Genomic DNA, 16,265 nt, shown 5'->3' on the forward strand with positions numbered 1-16,265 from the left:
GGCACATAGTCGATGCTCAATGAATATTAGATTTCCTGCCCCTGTGTGTAATCCTGAGGCCTGTAGTGAGTTAGTGGCGGGAAAAGCCAAGTCCTCCCCCATCACTCCGACCTCCAGGCATTGCTGTTAAACTGGCTTCAGTGTCTTTTTCATGGCGCCTCACATTTGGCACCTGCTGAAAGCACTGTTTTCCACTGGGGCAAGGAGACGTGTGACATAACATGATGACAAACGTCAGCTCCTGCCATTGCTCGAATACCTACCACGTGGCAAGCAGACATGATCTCTAACTATGACAACAGCCCTGCCAGGTAGGTCCAACCATCCCCATTTTTCAGCAAAGGAAGCCAGGCTCAAAGAACTTTAGTGGCCAAGCTGGTGAGAGCTGAAGTCAGAAGTCCAGTCTAACATTGCCTGGCGGTTCTCAAATCAGATTTCCAATGCCCATCCCAGATCCAGTGAATCAGAATCTATGTGGTTAGGGCCCTGGGGCCTGCATTTTAACACTATGATCTAATGATGAATCAAGTGTAGGGAGCTCTGAGGACCTCCTACTGCTGCTGAGAAGGTAGTTGTCTACAACTGTTCATGACCTCGGGGCGCCTGGGGGCTCAGTCTGTTAAGTGTCTGCCTTCAGCTCACGTCATGATGCCAGGGTCCTGGGATCGAGCCCCACATTGGGCTCCCTACTCGGTGGGGATTCTGCTTCTCCCTCTGCCTCTCCCTCTGCTCATGCTCTCTCTCACTCTCTTTCTCTCAAATAAATAAAATCTTAAAAAAAAAAAAAAAAACTGTTCATGACCTCATCCAAAGAGTAATATGTTAACAGCCTAAAGGAAGTTTTTTATATGTTTTCCCATGAAAATCTTTGAAAAGATTTCCATGAAACTTCCATGTATTTGAGATTATATGGAGAAACTATTTTACTGATTTCATTTTTTTTTTTAAAGATTTTACTTATTTATTTGACAGAGAGAGACACAGTGAGAGAAAGAACACAAACAGGGGGAGTGGGAGAGGGAGAAGCAGGCTTCCCACCGAGCAGGGAGCCTGATGTGGGGCTCGATCCCAGGATCCTGGGATCATGACCTGAGCTGAAGGCAGACGCCCAACAACTGAGCCACCCAGGTGCCCCAATTGGTTTCATTTTAATTTGCTCAAAAGGAACCAGGTACTATGAAGAATTCATTTTGGGTCACATCCAGCATTACGTTCAGTAAGGAATCGGGAGCAATTGGGGTAGAGCTTTTTCTCTCTTCATCTTAAAGACAGTTCTATTCCGTGCAGGAGAGCAAGCAGAAACAACAGCCCGTGGGAGACCATGGAAAACCAGAGATGGACCTGTTGGTTGAATTGATGACATGCTTGAAAGTATCTGTTTTAAGCAAGTAACACAAATGGCTGTCATCAGGATATTTAATCTGTTCTCCAGCAATCAGTATTAGTAAAGGAAGACTGGGGGTATTTAGAAACCTCAGAATTATGCAATGGTGTGATAAAAAAATAATTCATAACTTCAATATCTAGTAAGTGTAAGGTGGCAAAAATGTTCATTATTGCTAGAAGTTTTGTTTTTTAATTTAATTATGGTTTAATTAATAATTTGCAAGTAAAATGTACTGTAGGTTTTATATATTGCTTTCCAAATTAATAATTTCATCCTATTTCATAAAATATACAAGTCGTTCTGTTAAATGGCTTTTCCCTTTATGAAGTAGGCCCAACCTGGGCCTGCATCCCCCTGCCAAGGCACTAATGCTTCATGGCATTTACCGGAGGGTGAGACAGAAGACTATTTTGGAGAAATTAGAAACTTCCCTAGGACTTGTTATGAACGCTCACTGCCTTTGAAGTCACGGAAATGTCATAAATCACACAGGTTCTGTCTTGCCCAAGGATGGCGTGAAGACTGGCTGAACCCCCAAGGCCACTGCCAGCTCTTTAGCAATTTGTCTGGCACGGTCTACAGGCAGGTTTAAAGGTGACCCACTGTTAGCAACAACAGGGTGAACGAGAGATCCGTCTCCTGCCCCAATGGCCCAATGCCCGTGAGAGCAGACTGAAGGGCCAAACTCCCACCCGTGCCCAGGGCACCGTCGGCCGGCCTGCTGTCCTGAGTCACTGCTGTGATCCCTGCAGAAGGTGGCGGCGGCAGGGTGACAAATGCCCAGATGCCAGTGCTGGGTAGTGAGTCTACATGCCCCGCCACACGTCTGTCCGCGTGGCTGGTCCGCAGCCACAGGGCCGACGCCGTTTTCCCCGTGTGCTGTACCGTGTCAAAGGGGAAGTTGGGTGGTTCACAGAAGCGTGCAGCGCCTTCTCATCTCACATGCGGTCTTCTTGGCTGCTTTTTTGTGCACCAGAGATGCATCAGCCCTAAGCAGAGTCAAAAGCTAGAGCTAGGATGCGGTGGGTAAGCTGAAAAAATGTCCCCCGACCAAAGATACCCTGTCCTAGTCCCTGGAATCTGTGGATTCTTCCGTATCTGGCAAAACACCAACAGGGAGAGGGAGGGGGGCTTTGTGGATGGGATTAAGTTAAGGCTCTTTAGATGGGGAGGTTATCCTGAATCGTCTGGGGCGGGGGGACAGAGGGAGATCCGATACACATGGAGGAGAAGGTCATATGAAGATGGAGCAGAGAGACACCTGAGGATGTCGGCCGTGAAGCCTGGAAGGGGGTGGCCACACGCCAAGGAATGCCAGCAGGTGCCAGACAATGGAAGAGGCAGCTTCTGTACCTGGCGTACCTGCCATGGGGCTCAGGAGACCCATGTAACTGGTGGCTGTTTTTCCCTCCCAGGACTGGGGCACTGTTCAGTTTGGGGGCCATTTTGTGTCTCCTTCTGGCACAGACCCATGGCTGTCAATTCAATAGCCAATGCCCACTGGGTAGCCATTTGTCCCCTTGCCCTGAACCTTCAGAGAAACTATCAGGGCATGCAGAATACTAATAAATTGAGACTTGTTTAAAATCGTGGAAACAATCTAAATAATTACACATGAATGAAGAGCCCAACTTAGAAGTAGAATCTAGATGATCCTTACCATCTAATTATTTCTGTCACCCCAGAAAACTGGGACCCAGAAGAGTTAGTTGACTAGCCATGAACCAATCTAAGCTAGAACATCTAGAATGCATTCTCTAAGAGTCAATCATAGAGAAAGCCCCAAGGGTTCCTTCCATCCCTAGGTCAATGCTAACTGACACAGAAGGAAGGAGGGAAGGAAGGAGGATGAAAGACAGAAAGAAAAAGAAAGTTCATGAACCATTGCTTCTGGCGTCTGGCAAATTAATTTCACCGTTAATCGAGTTCTACCCTCTCTATGTTGCTGTATTTAAATATTTTTAAAAATTGTTTAAATATTTTATTGTTATTTAGTGTTTGGTTTGTTTATTGGCTCATTGCTCCATCCAGGTTGTACATTCCTTTCAGACAGGTGGATTTTATCCTCTACAGCAGCTAGCACAGATCTTTGCTCAAAGCTAGCATTCAATAAACATTTATTTTGTTTCTGTACTCAAGAGCCTACCAACGATTTTGTAGGCCCCAGTATCATTTCATCTCTTTTACAGGTGAGGCGACAAAAGCCTATCAGAAGCCACCAGTCCCAGGAGCAACCGCACAGCCGGTCACCCTGATGCAGGTAACGGGAGCCCCGGCCACCGAAGCCACCCACACCAGCCTGCCAAAGCCATCCCCATCCACAGGTTCTACCACCAGCAGCCTCAGACCACAGCCTGTGGGCCACAGGAGCTGGGAGCTGGGTCAGTAGGTAGACTGTGTGTTGTCATGTGCTAGCAAAGTAGGAGACTGGGCTTTCTGAATGCTTGTGTGGAGTGCCCATCTCCCACCCTTTGAGCTGGGTGAGGGTTCGTGCTAAGACCTGGGCCAGGAGTGGTTGTGTCCTTCCAGACTCAAGGGGTAGGCTTGAGCCTAATGCTAATTCAGGACCAAGCTATGAGCTAAGCAAACCATGTAGAAGGGACTGAAGACAGATTCAAGAGTGGGACTGTGGAAGGTAGAATATTACACAAAAGCTTCCTATTGCAAAATCCTCATTTCTCCAAGAGCTCAGCTGAAGGAATAGTGGTTTCAGTGGAAATACTGTTGGGTTTTAAGTGACACATTGTATATTCCTGGAAGTCTCCAAATATTAGAAGCAAACAAAACAAAACAAAACTCCTATAAGGAAAACCAGAGAGCTACATTTTTATTCCTTTTCTGATTGCTTTTTATGCATCCATCTCTTAAGTCATGCTTTAGCTTTTACCAAAGTCCATTTTATGAAATTAATCTCGGTAGTACATCAAACAGGACCTTAAGAGCTCATCTGAGAACCCCATCTCTAGTTTCTACACAGGCTTATATGCCAGCCGCCCAAGGCTAATAAGCACCCCTCTCACTTGTAAATATCTTCTGGCAAGAGCCTGGAAAATTCCGCAACAAGAGTGACACTTCTGTCTCAGCAGGCCTTTCTAAATATCTCCCACCTGGGGCCATTTTTTCCTTCCAGGAGGAGGTGCCGGGGTCTTGTTGTCTTCAGCGTCACCTCCAGCTTCCAGACATTTCCGCCACACAGCATGGCCCTTCCCCCTCCCATACGTATCAGAGCCCAGCCATGTATTCATCCTTTTCTCTGATAATATCACCACTTGCTAGGCGCTAGACACTCTTTGAAGCACCTTACAAACACTCGCCTAGGACATCCTCATACCAGCCCTCTGCAGTAGATCACAGTGGATGGACGACTTCTACTGTGACTAATCCCTCGTCCTGGTGAGGAACCGGGGCAGCAGGGCTGTGAGCAAGCCCGCCCAGCTCACACAGCTGAGAAGCAGAGCCCCCAGCAGCCGGGGTCTCCTGTGACTGGCCTGCAGCAGGCGCCCCTGCCATCCACGAGCGCCCAGGCACGGATGAGGCCGTCGCAGAAGCAGGCCGTTGGGCACCACCAACTCCCGCTGTGATGAGTAACAACAACAGTGGAATGCAGGTCGGTCCAGGCTTCCCCGGGCCCCGCACACCGCGCACCCCTTTATTCAATGTTCCTAATGACTCTGCGAATCTAGGAGTATTATCAAGCCGTTCAATGAACGACCCATGGAAGAAACTATGATATAAAGTCCCCAAATAAAAATACCATAAAAATACTGTCTGGAATACATAGGACACGCCCCCCATCCCGTTCCTGTGTAACCCCGGCCGGCGGCCAGAGCACAGGCTCAGAGTGCCTGCCAGTGAGAGAAATGAATGGAAGGAAGGAAGGAAGGAAGGAAGGAAGGAAGGAAGGAAGGAAGGAGGGAGGGAGGGAGGGAGGGAGGGAGGGAGGAAGGAAGGAAGGAAGGAAGGAAGGAAGGAAGGAAGGAAGGAAGGAAGAAGGAAGGAAGGAAGGAAGGAAGGAAGGAAGGAAGGAAGGAAGGGAGGAAGGAAGGAAGAAGGAAGGAAGAAGGAAGGAAGGAAGGAAGGAAGGAAGGAAGGAAGGAAGGAAGGAAGGAAGGGAAGGAAGGAAGGAAGGAAGGGAAGGAAGAAGGGAAAGGAAGGAAGGAAGAAGGGAAAGGAAGGAAGGAAGGGAAGGAAGGAAGGAGGAAGAAAGGAAAGGAAGGAAGGAAGAAAGGAAAGGAAGGAAGAAAGGGAAGGAAGGAAGGAGGAAGGAAGGAAGGAAGGAGGAAGAAAGGAAAGGAAGGAAGGAAGGAAGGAAGGGACGCTGGATGAGGGAGCCCCACAGCGAAGAGTTTTCCTCTTTCTGAACTTCAGGCTCTTGACTTTTAGAGACCTTAATTCTTTCAAAGACTTCAGAGGACTTGAGTAAGTTGTTTGCTCCTGGGGCCTCCTTGGAGGAGGTCGATTTTTACATAACACATATAATTAAACATGTGGCATATTTATTTGGCTACACTGGGAGCCTGGAAATCCTGGGACACATTGGGCCTTGCTTGTAGAAACCTCAACCACCTCAGGTTGTGGTTCCCACCCTGGCACAGTCTCATTATTCCTGGCCGGGGCACAGGGCCGTTGGCCGGCAGCCTCCCAGCCCATCGGCCTCCCTCTTCAACCTCGTCCAGCCCCCGCGCCCAGGCCACCCCACAGACTGCCAGGCAAACAGTCAGAGCGAGGGCTCCGGCCCACATCCACCGTAGCTGCCAAGAAAGGGGCCAAACTGGGCGGGGAGGAGGGGACAGAGGGCGAGAAAAAAATGATATTGCCAACTCAAAGGATTTTCTGTAGGAACGAAGAGAAGTGAAAATGGGTGTTTGAAGGCCTATGTCTTTTTGTTAATAACAGTTAGTTGAGATACTTTTCACGTATCATACAATTCATCCATTTAAAGTGTACAATTCAGTGGTTCTTAGTAATCACCAAGTTGTGCAACCATCACCGTGACTGATTCTAGAACAAGAAAAAGAAACCCTGTGCCCATGAACTAATCCCTCCTTCCCCAGCCCCAGGTAATCGCCCATCTACTTTCATGAATGCCTATATTAATGTATGGCCATAGATACTTGCTGTGATATTTTAGCCCAACTAAATTAAATAATATTTAGTGCACAGATAATCCCTTTTCTTCTTCAAATGAATTGAGAATGTTCTGCCAACTCTAACAGAGTAACTCTTCTACTACTGATAGACAAGTGAGTTGTTGTTACTACATTTATTAAGGGCTTTCCCCTCTCTTTTTATATGTGACTAGAGTCAAAAGATTCTAGAAGTTGGTTGTGGATGGGGTGGCCAAGTAAAAGCTAATTTATTTATTCAGTCAACAAATATTTATTGACTGCCTACGATGTGTCAGGCCACTGTTCTGGGATCTTGGGCCACACGTAGGAACACATTGTACCGAGATCCCTGCAACAGGTCGCTTCAGCTCTAGACACCTAGAAGTGTGTAGCCAGAACAGGAACAATCTGCATTTGGGGTCTGTGAGTCCTCTTTGCTCTACAACGAGATAAAGAGCTGCCGCTCACACAGAACATAAGAACTTGGAGGGAGTCTAGTGGAAAGTGGAAACTTCGTAGCCGGAAAAGAGAGGGGCTCTCCCGGCCCAGGGAGAGGAGCTGATACAGGTGGAAGAACAAGGAAGATGGGGCTGGACACCTCTTAACTGACCCATGAATGGGTAAACCTAACAAGATAGCTCGGAACAAGTCAAGGCTGGGGGTAGGGGAGCCAAGAGCCAGAGCGATAGAGACCTCTCGGAGGGACAAGAGCGAGGCTGTTCTGTTCGTCATGGGAGATGCCAAGGACTACACAGGCACCACCGGGAGCTGGGCAGCTGCAGGGCCGCATCCCAGGGCCAGAGGGGGCCTCCTGTAGAAACAGATCCACAGGTATGCTGAAGAAAGAGTTCTGGAAAAGGCCTGCTGCAGGGTCAGCTAAATCTACCACAGGCTTCCAAGGGTGGGGTTGCTTTGCTGGGCATTATTTTCCTAGTCAGGCTCCTTCCAAGAAGTGCCACAGTTGCCTCGGGAGACCTAACTGATTACGTCTGTCCACAAAGAAGGGGCAGACCAAGGAGGGGAGCAGAGCGCCACCTAGTGGCAAGGCATGCGGATGGCTGTGGGCATTCACCTTTCCAGGGAGGCGGAGGGAGACCAGCATCTCCAACTGCCCTTCCCGCCCCCCACAGGCGATTTCCCTTCTCGCCAACACTGATCTCCTCTCTGAAAGTTTATCTTGTTTTCTTAAAATCCAATCTTACAAATAGCAAGAAAAAGAGGAACCTTCCCATAGAAAAATGGGGGAAGGTCATGACCAGGCAAGGCACAGTGGAAGCGACCCAGAATTCGCACTTACGGGAGTACATCCTAAGGTAATTATCATCTGAGGGTGAGAAGGAGCCTGGACACAGGTGTTGTTCCTCATAGAAAAATAAAGATCAGCGGTTCAGTTGTCCACCATCAGAATGGTTAGAGCGATTACCACACAGCTATTAACATTTTGGTGCATATGTGCACTTACTGACATGAGGTTGGCCTGTGACAGACTGTTCGGTCAAAGAAGGAGGCGACAAGGCGACTTGTGTCGCCTTGGTAGAAGGACACAATACCTTTACGCCATGGTTGCGTATCGGTAGCTGCAGGATAGAAGGATTGCAGGTGAGTTCTTACTATACGTGGTACGTATTTTTACAGGGAGCACGTGTTCTCTTTACCATTGGAGAGAAAACAAAGCTACTTGGAGTCCGTATTCAGATAATTGGAACAAAGTCAAAGGGAGCGAAACGTTGACTGTGGATAGATTCGGCTTTCCGAGGAACTGATACTGTTCCGTGACCTTCTATCTCTTCCCCTCTGTGAAATTTGGTTCTTTCCCTCAGCTCCTTTTCACATGGTTCCCTTTCCCCCAAAACGGACTTTGCGTCCCTTTTAAAGCCTTGCTTCAGAGAAATTGCCCGATAAATACTGAATGCTGAAGTGTATTTGATTTTCTCACAAAGTAATTAAGGATAACCCATTGTGTACCTTTTTTTTTTTTTTAAGATTTTATTTATTTGACAGAGAGAGATACACAGCGAGAGAGGGAACACAAGCAGGGGGAGTGGGAGAGGGAGAAGCAGGCTTCCCGCTGAGCAGGGAGCCCAATGTGGAGCTCGATCCCAGGACCCTGGGATCATGACCTGAGCCGAAGGCAGACGCTTAACGACTGAGCCATCCAGGCGCCACCATAGATAACCCATTGTGTACCTTTAAGATGACTGAAAGCTAATGCTATTTGCATTAATACCATGTTAACGCCGTTTGAGCAAACTGTGAAATGTTAAGTGACATTACTACTGAAGGATTACTTTAGCCTCCTCAGGAGTGGCACAGTTGAGGAGAATTATTGTAAGAATAATGAAGTGTAAAAAAATACGGCCCTTTAGCAAAAGATACTTACTTTGACAATTGTGAAATACAGGGGTTATTAGTACCTGGAATTTTCAGTCAGTATTTTGAGTTAAATCCCCACCACCACTCCCCTTCTTTTTCCATTTCAGGGCCTCCTTGGGGCAGATTCAGACCACCCAAGGACAAAGCTTTACCTTAGTTCTGACCTTGGTTGGTAATGTCTTGCTAGGTCGGATCATGGAAAGAATGAGAACAGATTAAAATTCATGCTCTGACCAGTGCAATGTTATTACAGATCGCTGGTCCCCCAGCTCTCCCGCAAGCAGCCAGAACAGCGGCCACGCCAGTCCAGGTAAGGACCTGAACTCACCTTTCCAGCTCCTGGTGGAAGTCCAGCGTGTTTCTATGGCGTTTGTCTTCCCAGATCCTTGCCATTTGATTTAGATTTGGACAGAGAGCCTTAAACTAGTGATTCCAACAGAGGATACTGCTCAAGGGCCCCACTTGTAAGGAAACTTGAAAGGAAAACAAGGGAGCCATTAAATAAGCAAGGCTTTCACCAGTTGTCATTCCCTCCAGGCAATTTTGTGGAGGTTGTGATGGAAATTCCTAAGGATTCAGTAACTAGGCTCTTATAAAGCTGAAAAGGGATACTCTCTGGGGTATGTGCTTGAGGAACTAGGGTAAAAGAAAGAGAACATTTTTTAGCATTGTCTAGGAAAGGGCAGGGCCAACTTCGGTTGGGTGCTTCTCTGATATGGGGAATAGAAACGCATTCTCTCGCCTCCAGGAATTCTATGAATTATGACACTCCCGACTCTCCTTTCTTCATTTCTGTGTGCATCCATCCCTAAAAGGCTTGGCCGAAACACTGGCATTGCAGAGGGATGAGGCAAGTTCTCTTCTCTGCAATGCCCGTGAGGCCTGCAGAGATTAGAAAGGAAAAATCAAGCAAGGCTGGATGGTTTCTACAAACTCTGCTCAGGGCTTGGGCCACAAGCTGATACACTTGGTAGAAGGACACAATACCTTTTGCAGCCATAAGGCACTGCCAGGGGGGAGGGGGGGGCAGGTCTGGACCTCCCAAGGAAAAGAGTTCAGGCTTTACTCTTGCTGGGGGATACCAGTCTGTCCTCTGCAGGTTAAAAGATTCCTGGGGACTGTAGGTTCTGTTTGGCTTTGATACCGGATCAGAGCAGGGGCTCCATGGGAGCCCCCAGACAGGACTCGCCCCCAGATAGGAGCTGCACAATTGTACCTTTGCCAAAGGACACGCTGTGTCCTGGACAAAGGGTTTTAAGAATCAGATCGCTGGGCAAAGCAAGTACTCCAAGGCCATCCAACCTTCAACAGGCCTGTGGGACTCTTCAGGCAGCCAAGCATAGGGCACTCCCTCCTCCTGTCCCCATGGCTAGGATCTTTGCCTCCTCCACAACCCCCAAAAGGAGAGCCAACCACAGATAGCTTGACCAACTTCCAAGGAAAAGCGGAACCAGAAGAGAGCAGCTTGCAGGTGGCATGTGAATCAGCTGGTGCTGTGTCATCCCGTCAGGTATCCAAAGTCCGGATTCTCCCCGAGCTGCTTTCCAGAAACCTGCCAGAGCACAGGTCAACCCCGGGAAGCTGCCGGCTGCTTACCGCCCCGGCTCCACCGGACTGGCAAACACCTTTCTCCCTCCACACTCGCGGCTAGCCTCGGCAGCTCATCTCCACGTCACCAGAGCTTGGGGGCAGGCCAGGGTGTTTTCACCTCCAGAAAATGTCTCTTTGCTTTGTCTGTTCTCAGTGTGTCAGAGAGAAAATCTCTGGCAGTCGGGACACCCAATAGTGTTCCCGGGCCGGGTTGGTTTGAGAGGTCCCCAGCTGGGTGGCTGTGCCCCCACCCTGCACAGCCCAGGACCCACTTCGGAGACTGAGCTCAAATACCCAGATACACCACCGCAAATCAGATGTGCTTCAGGGGGTGGGTGCAGCAAGGCACATTATCTGCTCTCCAGCTCCTCTTTGTCACTGCCAACAACCCAAGGTTACTTGCGGTTGATCCCACTCCCTGTCTCGAACTTTACTGCCTCTGGTCCTCTAGCTCTGAGCCTTCTCTTCTCCTTCACACTCCCATATGCTCTATCTCCTTGAGCCTCACAGATGCTCCCAGCTCCCTATGAACCCTCAAATCCTACCCATTTCTGCTGCTCCTCTCCCTCCATCATCATCCCCGACACTTTGCTCTGAGCCTCCCACCCACTCCCGGAGAGCCCTGGCCTCGGGAGCACCTCCTAGCCCGCGGGCGCCCAGACCTCACTAGTCCCGCAGCCTCCTTGGGGCTCCTGCAGGTGGACAGAAGCCACTCACACACTGTGAGTAAAGGCAGGTCAGAACACTTAGATGCCCTTCTGCCGGCTCTCCCTTCAGAGACAATCATGCCTATCAGGCAAGTCATCCAATTTTTTGGCTAGAAAATCTTGAAAATATGGGATTGGGAAGAATTGCATGAAGTACCTCTGGTCTCATTCGAAACCAAACAAATAAATCCTTTGGGGCATGCCAGATAGAGGCTTCTGCCAGTGTCAGAGAACTTTGAGTGAGCGGTCAGGGGTTTCCCAGCTCCATCACTGTTAGACAGAACTTTCTAGAACTCAGGCCCACAGATCCTAATTTGTTTGAACTGGAGCTTCTCAAAGTGTTTTCTGAGGACCTTGCTTCCAGGGATTCTGTAAGGTTCTCCCTTCTCCTACCGCACAACTTTGTGAGGCCAGATTTTCTTTGTGTACTTGAACCAAAACAACATATCACACAGACTGAGGAACAGATACCAGATTCGGTATGTCCTCTGTTATGCCAGACATTGAAGAAAGTTGTCACTCTTCTCACCGAATTGTTTTTTTAAAAAAACCAGCTGTTTCTCATAAAAAATATGTTAAAACACAACAGCTCTATCATTAAATGGGAAATAGTTAATATTCTGTTTCAGATGAAAGAACACATCCATTTTTAATATGATAAAAACAATAGCTATGACCCCCACAAACAACAGCCCTTTGGGATCTTCAGTCATTTTTAAGAGCATGAATTTGAGAGCCTTTCAAATATGTGAAAGGAGCTTTCATGTCCACGTTTAGGTCCCATCTTTTCTAGGGTAAATTTCTCCAGTTCCTCCCACAGGTCCTTCTGTGGCCAGCGGTACATCCGTTAGCTACACTACAGTCTGTGAGTGACGCAGAGCAGGGCACCCAGAGCAGAATGCAATCCCACGAGGGTTGTGTGCCCGGGAACTACCTCTCCCAGCCTAAATATCCCGCCTCTATGAAAACATCCCAAGTTGCATTTGGGAGAAGTCCTGTCAGCCCATCCGTTCATCTCCTCCTGAACTGGCAATAACTCAAGCCACCAGGACATTTTCTCTTGCTCTTCTAGAGAAGTGGGTCACACCAATCCCATCTTTGTGCCATTGAGTTTTTTGAACCCAACTTAGAATATCACACTTATCGCTATGAAATTCTCCTTTAGTTTAATCTCTTGTAATCTTCCTGAATCTTCATTCTGTCATTTAGTGTATTAACTGTCCTTCCAACTTTTCTGTCATCCACAAAATTTTTTTTTAAAGATTTTATTTATTTATTTAACAGACAGAGACACAGCAAGAGAGGGAACACAGCAGGGGGAGAGGGAGAGGGAGAAGCCGGCTCCCCGCCAAGCAGGGAGCCCGATGCGGGGCTTGATCCCAGGACCCTGAGATCATGACCTGAGCCGAAGGCAGACACTTAACAACTGAGCCACCCAGGCACCCCATGTCATCCACAAAATTGATGAACATGCCACCTGCCTCTATTCTTGTCACAGATAAAAATACACCACATGGGACCAAATCTCATGAGCCCCACTAAATACCTCATCTGTGTTTAGGGCAACCCATTAACAGACACGAGCAGCTATATATGGACCTAATGAGGTTGTCATTGACCTCAATACTTATCCTCTGCTCCACAGGACACCAGACTTAAAACCCATGCATGATTCCTGCTGCCCCTCCCGCTATGCCTTCTGCCCACTGATGTAACTTCACACATCCCCAATGTAAGCCACACACCCCCCCACACACACACCCACTGCAGAGGAACCATTCTTCAATTTTAAAAAATACAAATTTACTGAGCATGCTGTATGTCAGACACTGTGCTTTGGGTTAGAACTACAGAGATGAATCGGATATTCTCAGATTCTAGAATTGTGCTGCGGGAACTTCTGCCTCTACAGGTAGAGGGTCCCACCCTCTGGTCCTCTGACCCCTTGAGGCCCTGCCACCAGACCCTACCCTCCTTCTGGGCCCTCTGAGCGGGGACGGGGACCCCCTGCGGGCATGGCTGTTCCTGCTGGATTCTCAGGGAGGGAGGGGTGCCCTTGATAATTTCAGTTAGAATTCAGTGACTTCGCCTCAGAACCATTCGGCTTCACGCTACCATGTTTGATCAAATAAGCTTCACTGGCCTGGAAACCCAACCATGGAGTTAAAGTCGTTTGCGTGAGAAAAGGTGGCCAGGTCCCAAACCAGTATCTCACATGGAGCTCGCAGGGAGGGTAACCCGTGCGCAAACCCAGCATTGTGGATGGGCAGGGTAACCCTGTGCAAACCCAGGACCATGGATGGGCAGGGAACCCGTGTGCAAACCCAGCATCGCGGATGGGGAGGGTAACCCGTGTGCAAACCCAGCACCGCGGATGGGCAGGGTAACCCGTGTGCAAACCCAGCACCGCGGATGGGCAGGGTAACCCGTGTGCAAACCCAGCACCGCGGATGGGCAGGGTAACCCGTGTGCAAACCCAGCACCGCGGATGGGCAGGGTAACCCGTGTGCAAACCCAGCACCGCGGATGGGCAGGGTAACCCGTGTGCAAACCCAGCACCGCGGATGGGCAGGGTAACCCGTGTGCAAACCCAGCACCGCGGATGGGCAGGGTAACCCGTGTGCAAACCCAGCACCGCGGATGGGCAGGGTAACCCGTGTGCAAACCCAGCACCGCGGATGGGCAGGGTAACCCGTGTGCAAACCCAGCACCGCGGATGGGCAGGGTAACCCGTGTGCAAACCCAGCACCGCGGATGGGCAGGGTAACCCGTGTGCAAACCCAGCACCGTGGATGCTTCGCCGGGACGACAGCTCGCGCCAGAACCTCGGACGGTCCTCAGCCTCCTCGATAGACCAGTGTCGTGGGCCACTGCGCGGGGACACCCCACGGCCAGCTGCTGGCCGGACGCGCGCCGGTTCACGTCCGCAAGAGGGAGCCGTCCGAGGGAAGCGGGCGGCGCGAGGCCAGAAGCCAGGCCACCGGGAGGGCGGGGCGGAGGCGCCCCGGCGGCGCCCCGGAGGCGGAGGCCCGCTGCCCCTCGACGGCCGCCTGCTCAGCCCCGCACCCCAGGGGAATCTCTCTCCGCCCCATGAGACTTCAGAGCCTCGAGGGCCGTGTGTCGTCGCTCCCGCTTGGGTCCTGTGCTGGTGGCTCCCAGATGGGCGGGGAAGAGAAGCTGCAACCAGAGCGAAGATCATCACCAGGATCTCCGAGGCGGGATGTCGGGCCGTCCCATCTAGTGTGAGTTACGGGGAGTGGCGCAGGTGGGGTCTCTTCGGGGCCTCACCCAGCACCCTGCGATGCTCACGGCTCGACGACTCCCGGAGTGATAAACAGTGGGGGGTAAGCCCGGCGCCCGGCGCAGCTCCACCTCGCCCTCTGCAGCGGTCTCCTCACCCCTAAAGCGGGGTCGTGGTTGTCACCCAAGTCACGGGGTTATTGTGACTGCCGTTGCCACGGGCATGGTCCGTGCCTGCCCCTGAGCGCGCTCTCGCCAGTGTTAGTGGTTCTACGTCTTTACCACGGGAATCCTTCGGAGCCAGTGTCTCTCCGGGTCGCGGACGGTGTGGAGGAGACGAGCGAGCAAGCACGGCGCACACGTTAGGGCTCGTGTCCTAAGACTGCCTTACCCCTTTCGGGGTGATTTTGTACACATTTCCCTCCGTGGCAGGCCACGTGTTTACGACCTCAGCTTTACACAGGAGAAGACTTACGGTGGGAGAAGGTGGGCGAGCCCCCCAGGCTCCCGGCTAGGGTTTGGTGGACACAGGATGGGCCTCCTCCTGCCTTTCATCCTCCCATCACCCGGTTCCTCCTGGACGCCAGAATGTAAGCGTTTCCACAGACTGACGTGCCATTACTACCAAGTCCAAAAACACCAAGTCTCAGCTGTCCAAATATTTGTCAGCCCTCGGCGTTTGGAGAAAAGCGATTCGGTTCATACTTGTCCCAAACAAATATAAATGGCACCAACAGAAGGACCGGCGCCCAGGACAGGAATGAGGGCTTGGAGATCCTTGCTGTCAGCGAACTGTTTCCCTCCTGCTGAAGTATGCCCAGCATTGTAATTCTCTGTAGCATTCGAGGGGGCTGAGAGCCTGGAGCAAAAACGGAGATGCCACCAGCCCTGGTTTTTTGGTTCTGTTTTGGGGGTTTTTTTAGGGAAAGGGCGTGTTTTGCCAGCAGGTGGCGACACAGAAGCAGAAGGTTTAAACGTATTAATCATAAATCTGAACTGGGAGATCATCTCACCCAACCTGCAAATGTTATTCCCAAAGAAATTAAGGTTCACAGAGGGTCTGTGACTTGTTTAAGGTCATACACCTGGTTAATGGCTGAGCCAAATTAAACTCCGTTCTCGCCATGAACTCAGAATGTGCACGAACACAGACTTGCCTTTCAAAATAGCCTGACAAACTCATCATACGAAGGAAAATACCACTTCTTTTGAGTGTGTTCATCATTGCAGCATGCAGCCAAGCTGATGGGCTCATCAGGCCCTCAGCTTTCTGAGCTGGGGAGGTGGGCAGAGAAGGGATAGAGGAAGAGACACAGCTATTTTTGGTGTCCTTCTGAGGCTTCATAACACATTCGTGCTGCCTCTGAGCGCTTCCTGGCCATGATCCCCCCACAGCCGTCAGGGACTGCAGGGTAAGAATACCCCTTCCCGACCACCCCTTCTACTTTATCAGCACCAGCTTATAGTGGGGGCGTTCAACACTTTACTGAAAGGCCAGGCACCGCTTTGCTATTTAGTGCACAGGTGGCATGGTGTGAGAAGCAGATACTCAGGAAATGAGGGGACCACCTGCCCTCTGAAGGGGCCTAGATTTGTTCTGTGTCGTTCTAAGGAAGAGAACATAAACAGATGGGTAAGTCAGAGGTACCTAAAATGACTTTGGGCACATAGTGGGTGCTTCATAAGCGTGGATAGAGGGATGGATTAAGATTTCAGATCCATACAATGAAACATTTTCTAACAGTCTCAGTGGTCCAAGAAGGAATGTACTATCTTGGTTGAATATGTAATGAATTCCCTGTCCCTGGAGGTATTCAAGCACCAGCCATGCAGTCACTTGGTAGGGATGTTGTAGAAGCA

At 50.0% G+C, this 16,265-nt stretch overlaps 1 protein-coding gene across 3 annotated transcripts in view; it reads left to right on the top strand.

Moving 5' to 3' along the window:
- VIT (vitrin) overlaps positions 1–16,265 on the top strand; it is a 102,018-nt gene that overhangs the window by 56,303 nt on the left and 29,450 nt on the right. For all 3 annotated transcript variants that reach the window (XM_045884408.3, XM_045884409.3, XM_064572110.1), the window contains 2 exons: positions 3,577–3,768; positions 9,122–9,178. In XM_045884408.3, the coding sequence (XP_045740364.1) occupies positions 3,577–3,768; positions 9,122–9,178 (249 nt within the window). The remainder of the gene's footprint in view (positions 1–3,576; positions 3,769–9,121; positions 9,179–16,265) is intronic.

Source organism: Mirounga angustirostris, unplaced genomic scaffold (genome assembly GCF_029215605.1).
Source record: "Mirounga angustirostris isolate CCGP_5_RB_7025 unplaced genomic scaffold, mMirAng1.0.hap1 SCAF_10, whole genome shotgun sequence".
Taxonomy (NCBI): domain Eukaryota; kingdom Metazoa; phylum Chordata; class Mammalia; order Carnivora; family Phocidae; genus Mirounga; species Mirounga angustirostris.